This window comes from Episyrphus balteatus, chromosome 1 (assembly GCF_945859705.1).
Source record: "Episyrphus balteatus chromosome 1, idEpiBalt1.1, whole genome shotgun sequence".
In the NCBI taxonomy this organism is placed as follows: domain Eukaryota; kingdom Metazoa; phylum Arthropoda; class Insecta; order Diptera; family Syrphidae; genus Episyrphus; species Episyrphus balteatus.
The window spans coordinates 77377296-77391283 of NC_079134.1; the positions used below are offsets into that span (position 1 = coordinate 77377296).

Genomic DNA, 13988 nt, shown 5'->3' on the forward strand with positions numbered 1-13988 from the left:
GTGGCAAATGATTTATCGTCATTTGCGTCATTTATTGCCTCGAAAAGAGTTTCTCACTTACAAAAATCGCGGTCTGATTTTAAGAACTATTATCGTTCCTAACCCCGTTTCGTGTAACTCGGTGCCTATCTCTCTTAGTCTATATTACCAAAACGTAAGGGGACTAAGATCCAACATGTCAACAGAATAGAATGTGTTCAAAGAAGATTTATGAGATTTTGTTTACGTTTTCTTCCCTGGTCTAGTAGGATTGATTTGCCACCTTATTCACATAGACTTCAACTAATAAATCTTCCATCTCTTTTAAGTCATCGAGAGTACTTGCAATTCTGTTTTATGGTGGGAAATGTTGGCGGAACAGTTACGGCTTCATCGATTCTGTGTAGATTGAGTTTTAGTGCTAGTCGTTCTAGCTTAAGAAGGCAAATGCCTCTTTGTAATATTTTTAGTAGATCTAATTATGGGGCCAATAGTCCTCTCAATATTTTGATAAATATCTTCAATAAAAACTATTTCTTAATTCAATCAATAAATGTTAATGTAAAATCGCAAAATTTTAAGAATATGTTCTTCATCCATTACAATTAAATTTAAAAAATAGATTTAAGTATTTATAAGTATATTTAATGTACATAATGTTATAGAATAAGAGATTGCTGCGTTAGTATTTAACGTGTTGAATAAATAAATAAATAAATAAGTCTTTCAATTGAATCCTAATGATTTAATATTAGTTTTGGGTGATTTTAATCTTCCAAACTTAACCTGGACTTCATCGGAAGATGAGTTATACTTCGTGCCTCAAAATGTATCCTCAGACATTGAAGAACTGTTATCGGACTGCATGCTTGATTGTGGTCTTTTCCAAATAAATGGAGTTCCAAATTACATGGGAAGATTTCTTGATCTTATTTATTCTTCTGATCCCAATAATTGTGTTGTTTCTGAAAGCTCCCACCTTCTCTCAACCTTAGATCGTTTTCACCCTCCAATAACTGTTTGTTTTTCTTATGAAAATATTAACACCTATGAAGAAGCAATAGGGTCCTATTACAACTTCCGTAAAGCAAATTTTGTCAAACTAAACGATCTTTTAAGCCAAATTGATTTTGATTTCATTTCGATGGGACTTAAAATCGATTTAGCCACAAAAATGTTTTATTCCCTTGTTTCTTGGTGTATTGCTGAATCCGTTCCCCTGTCTCGCAAGAAAAACTTTACTTCGTCTCCACCTTGGTATAATAAAGAATTGTGCCAAATACGTAATAAACGTAATAAACTTTGGAAAATCTACTTAAGTGACAAATCAGTTACAAATCACTCCAATTACATTGTTGCGTATGATCGTTTCTCGCAATTAAATGAACTCCTTTATAATCGCTACCTCATCAACGTAGAAAATAATCTGGTGTCTGACCCTAAATGCTTCTTTAATTTCATAAACACAAAAAGAAAATCTGATGGACTCCCTTCGAGCTTTGTTTTCTGCGATTCCTCTTCTTCCGACCCCACAACAATATCAAACTATTTAGCTTCATTTTTCTCACAATCATATAGCAAAAACCCGTCTGAACCTAACAACACCTATTTTAGCTATTTAAAAGATAGTCCGCAAACATCGTTTGTATCTGTCAAAATAACTAGAGATTTAGTTATTGATAAAATAAATAAGCTAACTGATAATTATAGTTCCGGTCCCGATGGCGTACCTTCCATTCTCCTAAAAAAATGTGTGCGTATTATATCAAAACCACTTTCAGACCTTTTCCATTTATCCCTCGCGCAGTGTGTTTTTCCTGATGTTTGGAAAGACTCCTTTATTTTCCCAATTCATAAAAAAGGTCCCAAAAACGCGGTCATAAACTACAGACCAATAGCTAAACTATCGTGTATTCCCAAGCTCTTTGAAAGCTTAGTGTATGACTCAGTGATTTCCACTGTAAGTCTGTATTCTCACCCGTCCAACACGGTTTTCTTAAAGGAAGATCAACAACAACAAACCTCGTTGAATTTGTCTCCAAAACACTAAGCCATTTTTTTCACTCGGAGTTGAACATAACTTGAGAATTTTCAATACAAATATGATAAATTCTCAAGTTATGTTCAACTCCGAGTGAAAAAAATGGCCCTAAATGTTCTTGAAAATGGAAACGAAGTTGACACAGTCTACACGGACTTTGCGAAAGCCTTTGATAAAGTGTCACATAAAATCATTTGTCTTAAACTTGAAGCATTAGGATTTCCACCAAACTTTATTTCTTGGGTAACCTCATACTTGGAGAACCGCGTATATAGAGTTTTGTTTCGTTGCACAATATCTAAACCAATTTTCGCCACATCTGGAGTTCCTCAAGGTAGTCACCTTGGACCTCTTCTTTTTGTTCTTACAGTGAATGATGTGACCGCTATCTTAAAAGACTCTTCCCTTTTAATGTTTGCAGATGATATGAAAATTTTCAAGGAAATTTCAACTCCATCTGACTCTAATCTTCTCCAAAACGACCTTAATCGCTTTTTCAATTGGTGCAAACATAATTTTTTAGATTTGAACATCTTTAAATGCCTTAAAGTTACATACTCCCGAAAACGTACATTAAATTCCTCAAGAATTTACTACTTTTTAAATGAACCCATCCAAATAGCAGAATCCATGTGTGATCTGGGCGTCTTATGTGATAGAATGTTAAATTTTAACTCTCACATTGATCAGATAATTAACAAAGCCAACCGGTCCCTTGGTTTTATTAAACGTTGGTCTAAGGAGTTCAATAATCCGTATGTTACAAAATCCCTTTACATGACATTCGTAAGACCCACTCTTGAATATGCTTCCCAAGTTTGGTCACCTTTTTACAAATATCATTCAAATAGAATTGAAAACGTTCAAAGAAGATTTATTCGTTTCGCTTTACGTGCCCTTCCATGGGAAGATAGATTCAACTTACCCCCATACCATGACCGTCTGAATCTAATTGAATTGCAACCCTTAGTCCAGCGTCGCCAAATAGCCGACATACTCTTTGTCCATCAATTGCTTACAGGAAACATTGACTCATCTTCTCTTCTATGTGAAATCAACCTAAACACAAATCCCCGAAGTCTCCGCTCTCCACCCTTATTTTACCTTTCCCGTCATCGAACCAATTATGGCCACTTTGAACCTATGTCCAGAATGTTAAGGCACTCGAACGAAGCAATGCCCTCCTTTGACTTCCATTTAAGTAAATCGTCACTTAGAAAAAATCTCCGGAATATCCTGCTGCACTAATCATTCCCATCTTATGCCCCCGATATGAACACCTCCGCCCAAATCCCCTTATTTTTTAAGCCTGGTGTTTAATGTTTAAGTCTTTGGTTTTTGTTTCGTTTTTGTTGTTTCCCATAAAACAACATTAAGGTGGGCCTTAGGGCCCGGTCTTAATACAATAAAAACAACACAAAACAAGAACCAAAAAAAAAAAAAAAAAAAAAAAAAAAAAAAAAAAATGTTAAATTAGTCTAAGGTAGTTTAAGTTAGTTTTTAATTAGTTTTAAGTCATAGCTTGTACTAAGCTTAAATAAATAAATATTTTTAAATAAATAAATATTTTAAGCTTGTTCATTTTCAGCCATACATCAATTCTTTTTGAGTCATCATTCAATTTCTCACAAAAATCTTCACGATTTTTGCCTCAAATGTAAATTATGTCGAATTCCTTTCAATTTTTTGAATCGCTTCAAAAAAATCGAATTTTTGGTGTTAAAAAGGAACATGAAAACAGACCGATTTTTTTTTTGTGATTGTGTGCATGTCATTTGACAACAATTTTTACACGAACGTCAAGCTGAAATCAAAACAATTCCTGCAAAATAAAACCAGAGATTCGTTTGATCAATAATTTTGTTTATTTTCTTCGGTAATGTAAATTTAATTTAATCAAAATCAATAAGATATTGGAGATATTATTAAGATCTGAGTGAAGATGAAGTAGAAGGTTAATTATTTAGGCCGTTTGCTGTGGTTTTACAGAAAAAAAATTTCCTGAAGACAATCACGGGGAGAAAAGTCACAGTAATTTGACTTTTTCACAAGAAGTATGCTAGGAAAAAATATATTTTGACTGCACATTGTTTTTTTTTTTATTTATTTCATATTTTTCCGCAATAAAAATACGATATATGATTATAATTTATTCTTTATTTGAAGTTGGAGTTCTCAAATAAACGAACAACACGAAGAAATCTTTCAGCTTGACGTTTGAGATATGTCAAGTGTGTGCAGATCCGTGTAAATCTCTCAAAAAAGAGAGATTAAAAAAAATTCGAATTCTGCTTCGTTTGAAGTGAATTTTTTTTCTATGGAACATGATTTTCAGAAAATATTCGCTTCAAGATCGCCGAAAATTTGATTTTTGCATTGAAAGGAATTCAACATTAGACTATCATCCGCAAAAAGTTTCATACTGCAATATTTCAAAAATTTTTTAAAGTCATTTATATACAAAAGAAACAAAACACTCCCAAAACAGAACCTTGAGGCACTCCCAAATTGTTTCCTTTTGCATCTGATGTTACACCATTCACACTAGTTCTTTGACTTCTATTGGTAAGATAAGATTCAAACCATTTCCATTCACGATGACACACACGCTCTTTTCAAATGAACATAGAATGTCCACAATCAATCTTCCTTTTCCAGTTCCACACAACACAATTAACCGCCGTTTCACATGAGTGTCTACTTCTAAATCCAGATTATTCCTGTATTCCTGTAACAGATTATTACATTCTAAATAATTTTGAAATTGTTCTGCAACAAATTTTCTAATATTTTTTCACACAATGGCAACATATTGATAGGTCTGAATTCTTCACACTTGTTCGTATTATTCACTTTTTCAACAGGGATAATCAATGATTCTTTCCAACTTTCAGGAAATGTACCAGTCGACAAGGATGTATTTATTATTTTCATAAGTACCGGACCGATAATTTCAATCGACTGGAGAATCATATCTTTGTTTTGCTTACACATTAGACTGATTAAAAAATTTTTTTTTTTTGTTCAAAGTATTACCGAAAATATTGTTGGAAATGACGAAAAAAAATACTGTAAAAGTTTCAGCCCTTAACCCTCTACTGCATGAATTAATATTAGCCGACGAAAAAATTAAAAAAATGCTTTACATGGGTTCTTTCGGTTGTTTCAAAATGGTTTACACTAAAAAAATTTATTTAAATTAATTTGTTTATAAGCCAAATTTGGTTTCGTATGCATTAAGGGGTAAGAAATTTTACTAATTTTATTTATTCAGATTATGTAAAGAATAAAATTAAAAATATCAAGAGATAAATATTTATCATTCAAAAACAAAATAAAGTAAAATAAATACATTGCATTACAAAAGGTTAAGAATTAATTAAAATTTGGCTCATTTTAAGCCATGGAACCAAGAAAAGCAATTTGTTTTTTTTTTCGTTATATATATTTTTTCTGGTTCACATTCTTTCCACTGTCAAAGTAAATCTTGCTCCAACATTTTCATTCACTCCCAGATCTTACAAAAACTAAAAAGTAATAAAATGATTGAAAAATATTATAGGTGAGCCTCCCTCCCCCTTAATTTTTTGTGGTTACGCCCCTGGAAATGGGGTTAACATAAAAAAAATATCTCTAAATGCGAAGGGGCTCCATTTCTAAAGTAAAACATAGCTTCCAAGCAAAATAAAAGTGTAAAGGAACAAAATTTTTCAATAAAAAAATTTAACAAATTGTGTAGATTTAAAACCCCTTAATGCATACGAAGCCGAATATGGCTTCCGTACTTTTTGCCAGGCCAATAATTTTTTTTCAATAAAAATTGGTTCATAGCATACATAATAAGACAATCGATCAAAAATAAATTTTTAATTCCACTTTTCTTTCCAAACAAACGCAGTAATTAACACTTAAAGTATGAATATATTCTACACTTTCGATTTCAATGCACAGGACTGATCGACTCACCTGTGATCATAAAATACACCTTTATTTTGTGTCGAACACACGAAAAAACTATCTCTATGGGTTCTCAGAAACACAAAGAAGAGGATTGTATTGAATCTTTACCATTTTTTTTGTGACAGAGAAGAGAAAAGTGTATACAAATAGAGAAAACCATATTTGGCTTCGTATGCAGTAGAGGGTTAATATTAGCATTAATGTCGTTTTCTTTCACTCCAATGAGAGTACCCTTTTAGTACTTATTTTTGCACTTTTGAAGGTTTTGTGTTCGTTGACGCCACAAAAGTGTAAAAAAAAAGTACTCCGGAGTAATTTTAGTACTACGGAGTACCCCGGATTTACTCCACATTTTTAGTCAGATTTACACCGATTTGTTTGAAAAGTGAAAAATGCGAAAAGTTTTTCTTTCAAACTCTTTTGTCATTAACAAAAACAACCATTATGAATATATTTTTTATTGTATTATATTCCGCCAGATATGTTTCTTCCATTTTTTTTCGTTAATTCTTCAGTTTTTCCAAAATGAAATTGAAAACCGAATAAAAAAAATTTTCAGCCAGAGCTCTTCATCAATAAAAAAAAATCCTGTGCCAGATAAAAAAAAATCCCATTTTTTTTCTGCGATGATGGGATATTTTTATTTTTCAATTATCAAACTAAGGCTGAAAAAACCGACCAGAAGTATAATGAAAAATATACCAAAAGTAAAACTAAGTCCGCTTCTACGCGAAGACGCAAAGCGCGAGACGCACATAAGAGCAAGGGAGAAATAAAGTTCGAAAAAAAGGGAAGGAAGATTTTTTACCGTGAGTCTCCGGTAAAAAATTTGGTTACTCTTTTTGACGTTTCTCTTTGATATTGTTCTTTTTTTTTTTTGCTGTTCTGTTTTATTTTATTTCGTCGGTCTGCTTCATCGGTTGTGTATTATTTGCGTGTATAGTAACGTTTTTAATTTATTAAATTTTCGTTGCACATGGACCCCAGTGGAGTTGTTTTTTTTGGTATATTTTGGTGTTTTTTTTTTTTTTTTGGAATTAAAATACATAGTCTGCTTCTACACGAAGACGTAGACGCACAAGATGCATATAAGAGCAAAGGAGAAATCGATCTTTCTCTCTCTCCCTTGCTCTTATGTGCATCTTGTGCGACTACGTCTTCCTGTAGAAGTCGTCATACGAAAACAAGAACAAAATAAAACCAAAGAAAATAGCTGTCAAATTGTCAACGAAAATCTAAAGGAAATTCGAACATAATTTCTGCGCCTTGCATCTTCGTGTAGAAGCAGACTTATCAACGAACGCTTATTATGCTTCATCTGCTATCAATTTTAATTTTTTTTTTTTCAATTCATAAAATTTTTCCCTAGGCCTGTTATCACTATTTTTTTCAAGGAAATTATCCATTTTTGCCTTGTCACACACACAATTACAAACAAAAAAATTACTCTCATTATGTTTTTTCACTCTAGTTAAAATTTAGAGTACTCCTTAATAGAGTGAAAGAAAACGACATAAGTACCGCCGCATCGCAAATTTCTATTTCCCATATGATTAACATGGCAAAGATTGTGTTTTTGAGGTTGGAATTTTATAACTTTTTAATGGTTCATCAAAAAGGCTAGATATAATCATTTTCTTGTATAAAATTGAACATTTTTACTTGCGATATAGGTACTATAGGGCAAGTTTAGGATTCGTAAAAAAAATCGAACTCGAGATAACAATTTTACATGACATTACGATGATGGAGAATGCCAAAAAAGTGGGTCCGGCAATTCTGTCTGTCTGTCTGTCTGTCTGTCTGTCTGTCTGTCTGTCTGTCCGTCTGTCTCTATCTGGAGCTGCAGCCTAAACGAGTGAAGTGATTTTCTTCAAACTTGGTAGTTAGCAGTTTTTGGTGATTCCCTAGAGGGGAAATTGAAGTTTTTTTTTTATGACCAAAACTAACGGTACCTGCCATATAACGGAAATAGAAAAGGTAATTTTTTTCAAAAACGGCTCTAACGATTTTGATTAAAATTTTTGTGTGTAGTACTACACATAAGGGCCAACTTTTTAAATAAAAAAAATATTTTTTGTAGCGTTATTAACGGTACCTGTCATAGAACGGTTTTTTTCGTTTCTGAATATCTCGTACAAAATTAACCCGATTTAAATGAAAATTTTTATACAAAAGTGTGTAAGTAAAGATAATATTAAAATTTTAGAAAATTTTCAAAAAACCCATTTTTGGTTTTTTAAAAAATATTTCAAAATTTTTTTTTGAAAAATCAATTTTTTGAAAACGGATCAATGAAAAATTTTGAAATTTAGTTTTTATGTGTAAATTAATTATTTCTTCAAAATGGCATACCAATTTTTTTTTTGAAAAATGTTAAAAAAATTTTATATATAAAAAACTATTTTTTTAAAAAACGGCTCCTACAATTTTCAAAATTTTTTTTCTAAAAATACCTTTTTATACGAGAAATAAAATGGCATATTTGTTTTTTTTTTTAAGATATTTTAAAACGGAGTTTTATTAATTATAAAAACAGATTTAATTTTTTTATACTACTTATGAAATTTCTTCAAAATATCAAATTTTAAATTTCTTGAATAAAAAGCTTTAACATTATAGTTACTTTAAGCATAAGAGCAAGTACGTGCGACCCCAGTCGTGCAATTTATTTTGTTTATGTTTTGACTTTGTTGTGTGCCCTCGTGGTTTTTACATCTTATAATTTAAAAAAAATTAATAATATTTTTCATGGTAAAAACACAAAAAAAAGAAAATTTAAGCGAGAAACGAAAACCCAAAAATTCACACAGTTTACAGTTTTTTTTAAATTTTGTTGACAACTGACGTTTAAATGACTGTTCTAACTTGTTCTGACGTCTCATACGAAACTGTGCTGTCCTGTGACAGCAGAAACTAAACAAGAAAAGTTTTCTCTTAGACAAATCATAATTTAATTCATTTAAAAAATTCATAATATTATTATTATTGTTATTATTTATTAACAGAATAATTACAAATTTAAATTACAAAGTTAATATCTATAAAGAGCACAAGCTGCAGGGACTAGCGGCTCTTACTTAAAAGCTTAATATAATTTTTAGAGAAAAAATAATGGAAAATTATAATACTTAGTTAAGTTATTCATAAAGTTATATAGGTATGTATTTAAATTATAAAGTTTTTTTTATTAATTTAACAAATTCATTAATAATAGAGATATTTTCAAAAGATGGAGATTTTAAAATTGATATAATGGAGTTGTTTTTAAATAAGTTGTTAATAGTCGATGGCGGCAGTGTGCATTGTCCTAGTCCAAGGAGGTGATTTATGTCGATGACGGCGTTGCATATTGGGCAGTATGGAGGGTTTTCTTTCCGGAGTAGATGTTGGTGAGTGGAAGCTGTATGGCCTAATCGAAGTCTTACAAAGTTAGTAATCGAGGTCTTGGATGTTTTGGTTGGGTAAATAGGTTGGGAGCAGTCTGGGTTGATGCTGACGTAGTGGTGTGTGTAGGTTTGCCAGATGCTTACTTTTTTTTTTTTTTTGTATTTTGTAAAGTTTTAGTAAGATCTTTTCTGGTTAATGAATTAAAGAGATATGTTGGTGTTTTGTGGGCTGTACCCGCCGCTTTGTCGGCATATTCATTGCCATTTATATCAGAATGGCCGGGGACCCACATTATTTTCAATTTTTTTGGTGAACAAATAAGAAGATTCCTTATTTGATTTACAATTGAGACGTTGTAGTTGATGTTTAGCACAGCGTTTATAACTGATATGCTATCAGTTGCTATTATGTATTTCCCATGATTTGTACATGCATTTTTAGCAGCTTCTAGTATTGCCACTGCTTCAGCTGTGAAGATCGACGCTTGTTCGCAGAGTAGGCCCGTGCTTACAAGTGATCCGTTCTCACGAACAACAGCAAAAGAGACGCTTTCACATGTTTTGGAGCCGTCGGTAAATAGAAGTGTCCATCCTTTAGCTTTGAAGTTTGTGGAGATGTCGTTATAAAGGGCACGGTAGATGTTGGTGTCAGTATTGCTTTTTTGATTTGAAGTCAAATCCATGATAAAAGATGATAGCTTTATGAACCATGGAGGATGTGAGGGTATGTACTTTTTGTGATGTCTAAGTGGGAGGTTCAGTTCAACTGCGACGCCAACGATTTTTTCGATTGCTGATGGTATTCTCCTGGTTGTGCTTCGGCGTATTGAGGTTTTAAAGTACTGTTCAGCAACAGACCAACTAGAAAAGGAGAGTTTAGCAAAACATTTACCTCTAGTTGTTGTGATTTGTTCTTCGATTGTAGGTAGGCCAGCTTCCGCCAGTATGTTCTTGATTGGAGTGGTAGGAAAAGCATTAATACTCCTCCTGGCAGCGTGATGATAGGTCGGTTTTATGATTTTGAGAGTGGACTTTGGACAACTGCCGTGTATGCTTAAACCATAATCAATTTTACTAAGTAGAAGAGCTCGAACTACATTGCATAAAGTATTGATATGTTCACTACTTTTCTTACAAGCTAAATAACTAACTACATTTAACCTGTCAGCTAGGCTCTTTTTAAGTTCTATAACATGATCATTCCAAGAATATTTTTTATTAAAAGTAAGTCCTAAAATATTTAATTTGTCAACAGAGTTAATAGTTTTCTTACTTTAAGTGTTATTAATTTTGGGCAAGATAGTTTTCGACAAAAGTGTAAAATTTTACATTTTTCTAGTGATAGTCTGGCACCAGATGTATCAGACCATTCTAGAATTTCATTTAATAGATTAGTGAAAAGTAGTTTAGTTTTATCTAAATCATTGCATTTGCTAAGTACATAAAGGTCGTCAGCATAAATGCAATGATCCAGAAATTTGTGTTTGCTTAAAATATTTGATATCTCGAAAAACGGCCTTTGATTTTTTATAACTTATTAGGTTATCTTGATTGCAGTTCTTTTTGAATTTTTTCCAAGCGGAGATTTTTATAAGTCCAAGTCTAGTTAGTTCTGATGTCCACCAAGGTACAGAGCGTTTTTGTAGCTTAGGTTGAGATTGGGGGATTGTCATATTCGCGGAGTACCTAATTGCACTCTGGAGAACTGCTGCTTCCTTGTTTGGGTCTAGTGTTATGGGCTTATTGGCAAGATATTCAGTTACATTAAAGCCGAATTTTGGCCAGTTTGCTTGATCTGTTTTGAATTTAGGAGTTTGGAGGTGTTGTGTATTGTGTGTTCCAAGATCTATAATCGTGAGTAGTGGAAAATGGTCACTACTGTGAAGTTCATCCAGGGTAAAACAAGATGTTTTAGAAAGCAAGGAGTTAGAACAGCAACTAATGTCGATATGAGTTAACGTGTTATGCGTTGAAAAATGCGTAGGGGCTCAGTCATTAAGGATTGAGAGGTTAGAGCAAAGAATAAAGTCTTCTATAATAGAGCCTCTGGTGTTAGTTTTGGGTGACCCCCATAAGACGTTCCATGCGTTTACATCGCCGACTAAAAGTACCGGAGTATTTATTTGGGACAAAATATCTGTAAGATCTTTTTTGTTGAAGTTTTGATCAGGCAGAATATATATAGAAACAATCGTAATTTTTATTTCGCATTGCACTTCAATAGCAATAACCAGAAGATTAGAATTAATTTGAATTTTTTTATGAGATATGTTGTTTTTTATAAGTACAGCAATTCCTTGTTTATTTGTAGTGTTATTGGGGGAGTTAAAGAAATAACCTATATACGTTTTTGGAACGATTTGCATCGTAGTGCCAAAAGCGCAGTGAGTTTCTTGTAGGGATATAAAACAAGGAGAACGTTCCTTTATAAGGATGTTAAGCTCGTCAAAGTTGTTAGTATATCCGTTAATATTCCATTGAAGGATTTTTAAAAGATTTTTGCGTATAAGAGAATTATTTACCATTGTATTGTTGTGTGTTAAAATTGTGGTAAGTGGTATTATGTTGATGTTGACATTTTGGCCCCGCTGACCGCGTGTCGAGGTCCTGGGACCATCATCGTGGTCCGAGCATCTCGACACACGGTCAGCGGGGTTAGCATTTGCGGGTTGTTGTTTTTTAATTGGGTTCATTTTCATGATTATTATTAGAGGGTTGGAAGAAAATATTTTTTTTGTTCCAATAGAGTTTTGGTAATTGAAGAAATAGGTGATGATATAGTAGCGTCATCTGAATCAGAGTCAGAGACGTTCATTTTTTCTGTTTAGTTGTTATTTTTAAGAGTAATTGAGTTTGTGTTTTCGTTGTTTTTATTTACGGTTGAAGCGGGTTTAGAGATATAGTTATTAGAGGTTTTGTGGATTAAATTATTTGTGCTGTGTTTATCAGAAAGGTTATTTTGAACATTCGTTGATGATTTTGGTGGCAAATTTGATGTACTAAGGAGAGAAGAGGAAGAATGAGTTTTAAGAGAAGATGAAGAGGAGGATTGTACGTTAGAGTGAGAGGTAGATACGATTGTTTTGCGCTTTTCAAGTGAAATGGCATTATCTAAAGCAGAGATGTTACCTGTTTTTGCTTTTTCATTGAAGGAGGTTATGTTGAAATTTTCTTGGTTTGGTTTGAGGTTATAATATAAGAGTCTGGCTTCAGCCATACTGCATTTATTTCTTGTCTTTATTGTTAGAATGTCTTTATTTTTAATGTATTTGGGGCATTTATTGGATGAAGATGGATGTGGTTCTTCCGTTTGGGGGCAGTTTGCACACATAACACGTGTGCAGCTCTCAGGGGCATTATCATGTGGTTGGAGATTGCAAGTAGCACAAACTTCTTCTCTGGTGCACCATTTAATTGTATGACCAAGTATTTGACATTTGCGACAACGCATCGGGTTAGGGATGTATTCCTTAACCTTTTCTCTATAAAAGCCCATTTCGACAGTTGGAGGTGGTTTATACAAATCAAAGGTGAAAAGCATCAGTCCCGTGGGACGCTGCTTACCTTCAATATTTTTGGTAAACTTGTATACTGCTGTAATTCCTTGTGTAGCCATTTCATCAACAATTTCTTTTTCTGGCACATTAATAAGTATCGGAGCGAACACGATTCCTTTACAGGAGTTAAGACGATCGTGATATTTCACTGTAACTGGGCAATTATCAGTTATTTTAGTAACCGCCTTAAATTTATCAGCAATTCTTTTGTTTTTAGTGAGAATTAGTATGCTTCCATCACGAAGCTGAGAAATACTTTCATATTCTTTACTTATCGAATCTATAGATTTTTTCAGTACAAAAACATTTATGCTTGAAAGAGGATTCTTTTCATCGTTCGAGGTCATTAAGACAAACTTAGGGTTTTTAGTTATGGTGCGGGTAGGGAGTTGAGGGAATTCTTCAAAAGGAGGTAATTGTTTAAATCGTTTATTTGGTGGAGAGGTGTGGGGGGTGAGTAAAGGGGTTCATCCGGAGATAACCCCTTATACCTGTTCCCATGCATTTTAGCCCGTTGGGAGGGGCTCGGTAGGCGAGGGGTAAACACTATTCAGATAAGTATAGGTGAAATCACTGGTGAAAAAGAGAAAGGTAGAAATTTTACAAAAGCTGTATAACCGGTTTAGAGGAAGGTGATAATGCACTAAAATTGAAAAGTCGCTAGCTAGAAAGATGTTTACGCAACGAGTGCTAGAAGGAGACTGAAATTCATAATAAAAAAGATAAATACTAAGACAAATTGCACTAAATAAGTGCAAGATCATTAAATGATCTTATTGACTTTCACCTTCAACCCTATTATCCCTATTGGGAATTGGGAAATTGCTTTCCACGCCCATGGTTTAAAAAGACAAGGTATGATCATTAGAGCCGCCATCTTACAAAATGGGGTAATAAGGTTTTGACGTTTGGCATTTGGCAAAGTCAAAAGCAACAACAATTTCCAAGACAAATTTGTTTACAACAACAATTTCAATGGGCTGGGCTGTCAAAACCTTAAGTAGCCATAAGTTTTGACAGTTCTCGATACTGAGTTTTTTCTAATGATCATACCTTCTCTTT

The 13988-nt window shown here is 33.0% G+C and overlaps 2 protein-coding genes across 4 annotated transcripts in view; one reads left to right on the forward strand and one right to left on the reverse strand.

Moving 5' to 3' along the window:
• Positions 1 to 13988, forward strand: part of LOC129905215 (uncharacterized) — a 174278-nt gene that overhangs the window by 32546 nt on the left and 127744 nt on the right. The window lies entirely within an intron of this gene.
• Positions 12194 to 13273, reverse strand: LOC129906964 (uncharacterized). Its single transcript, XM_055982963.1, has one exon. It carries the CDS (start codon positions 13271 to 13273, stop codon positions 12194 to 12196), a length of 1080 nt encoding a protein of 359 aa, XP_055838938.1.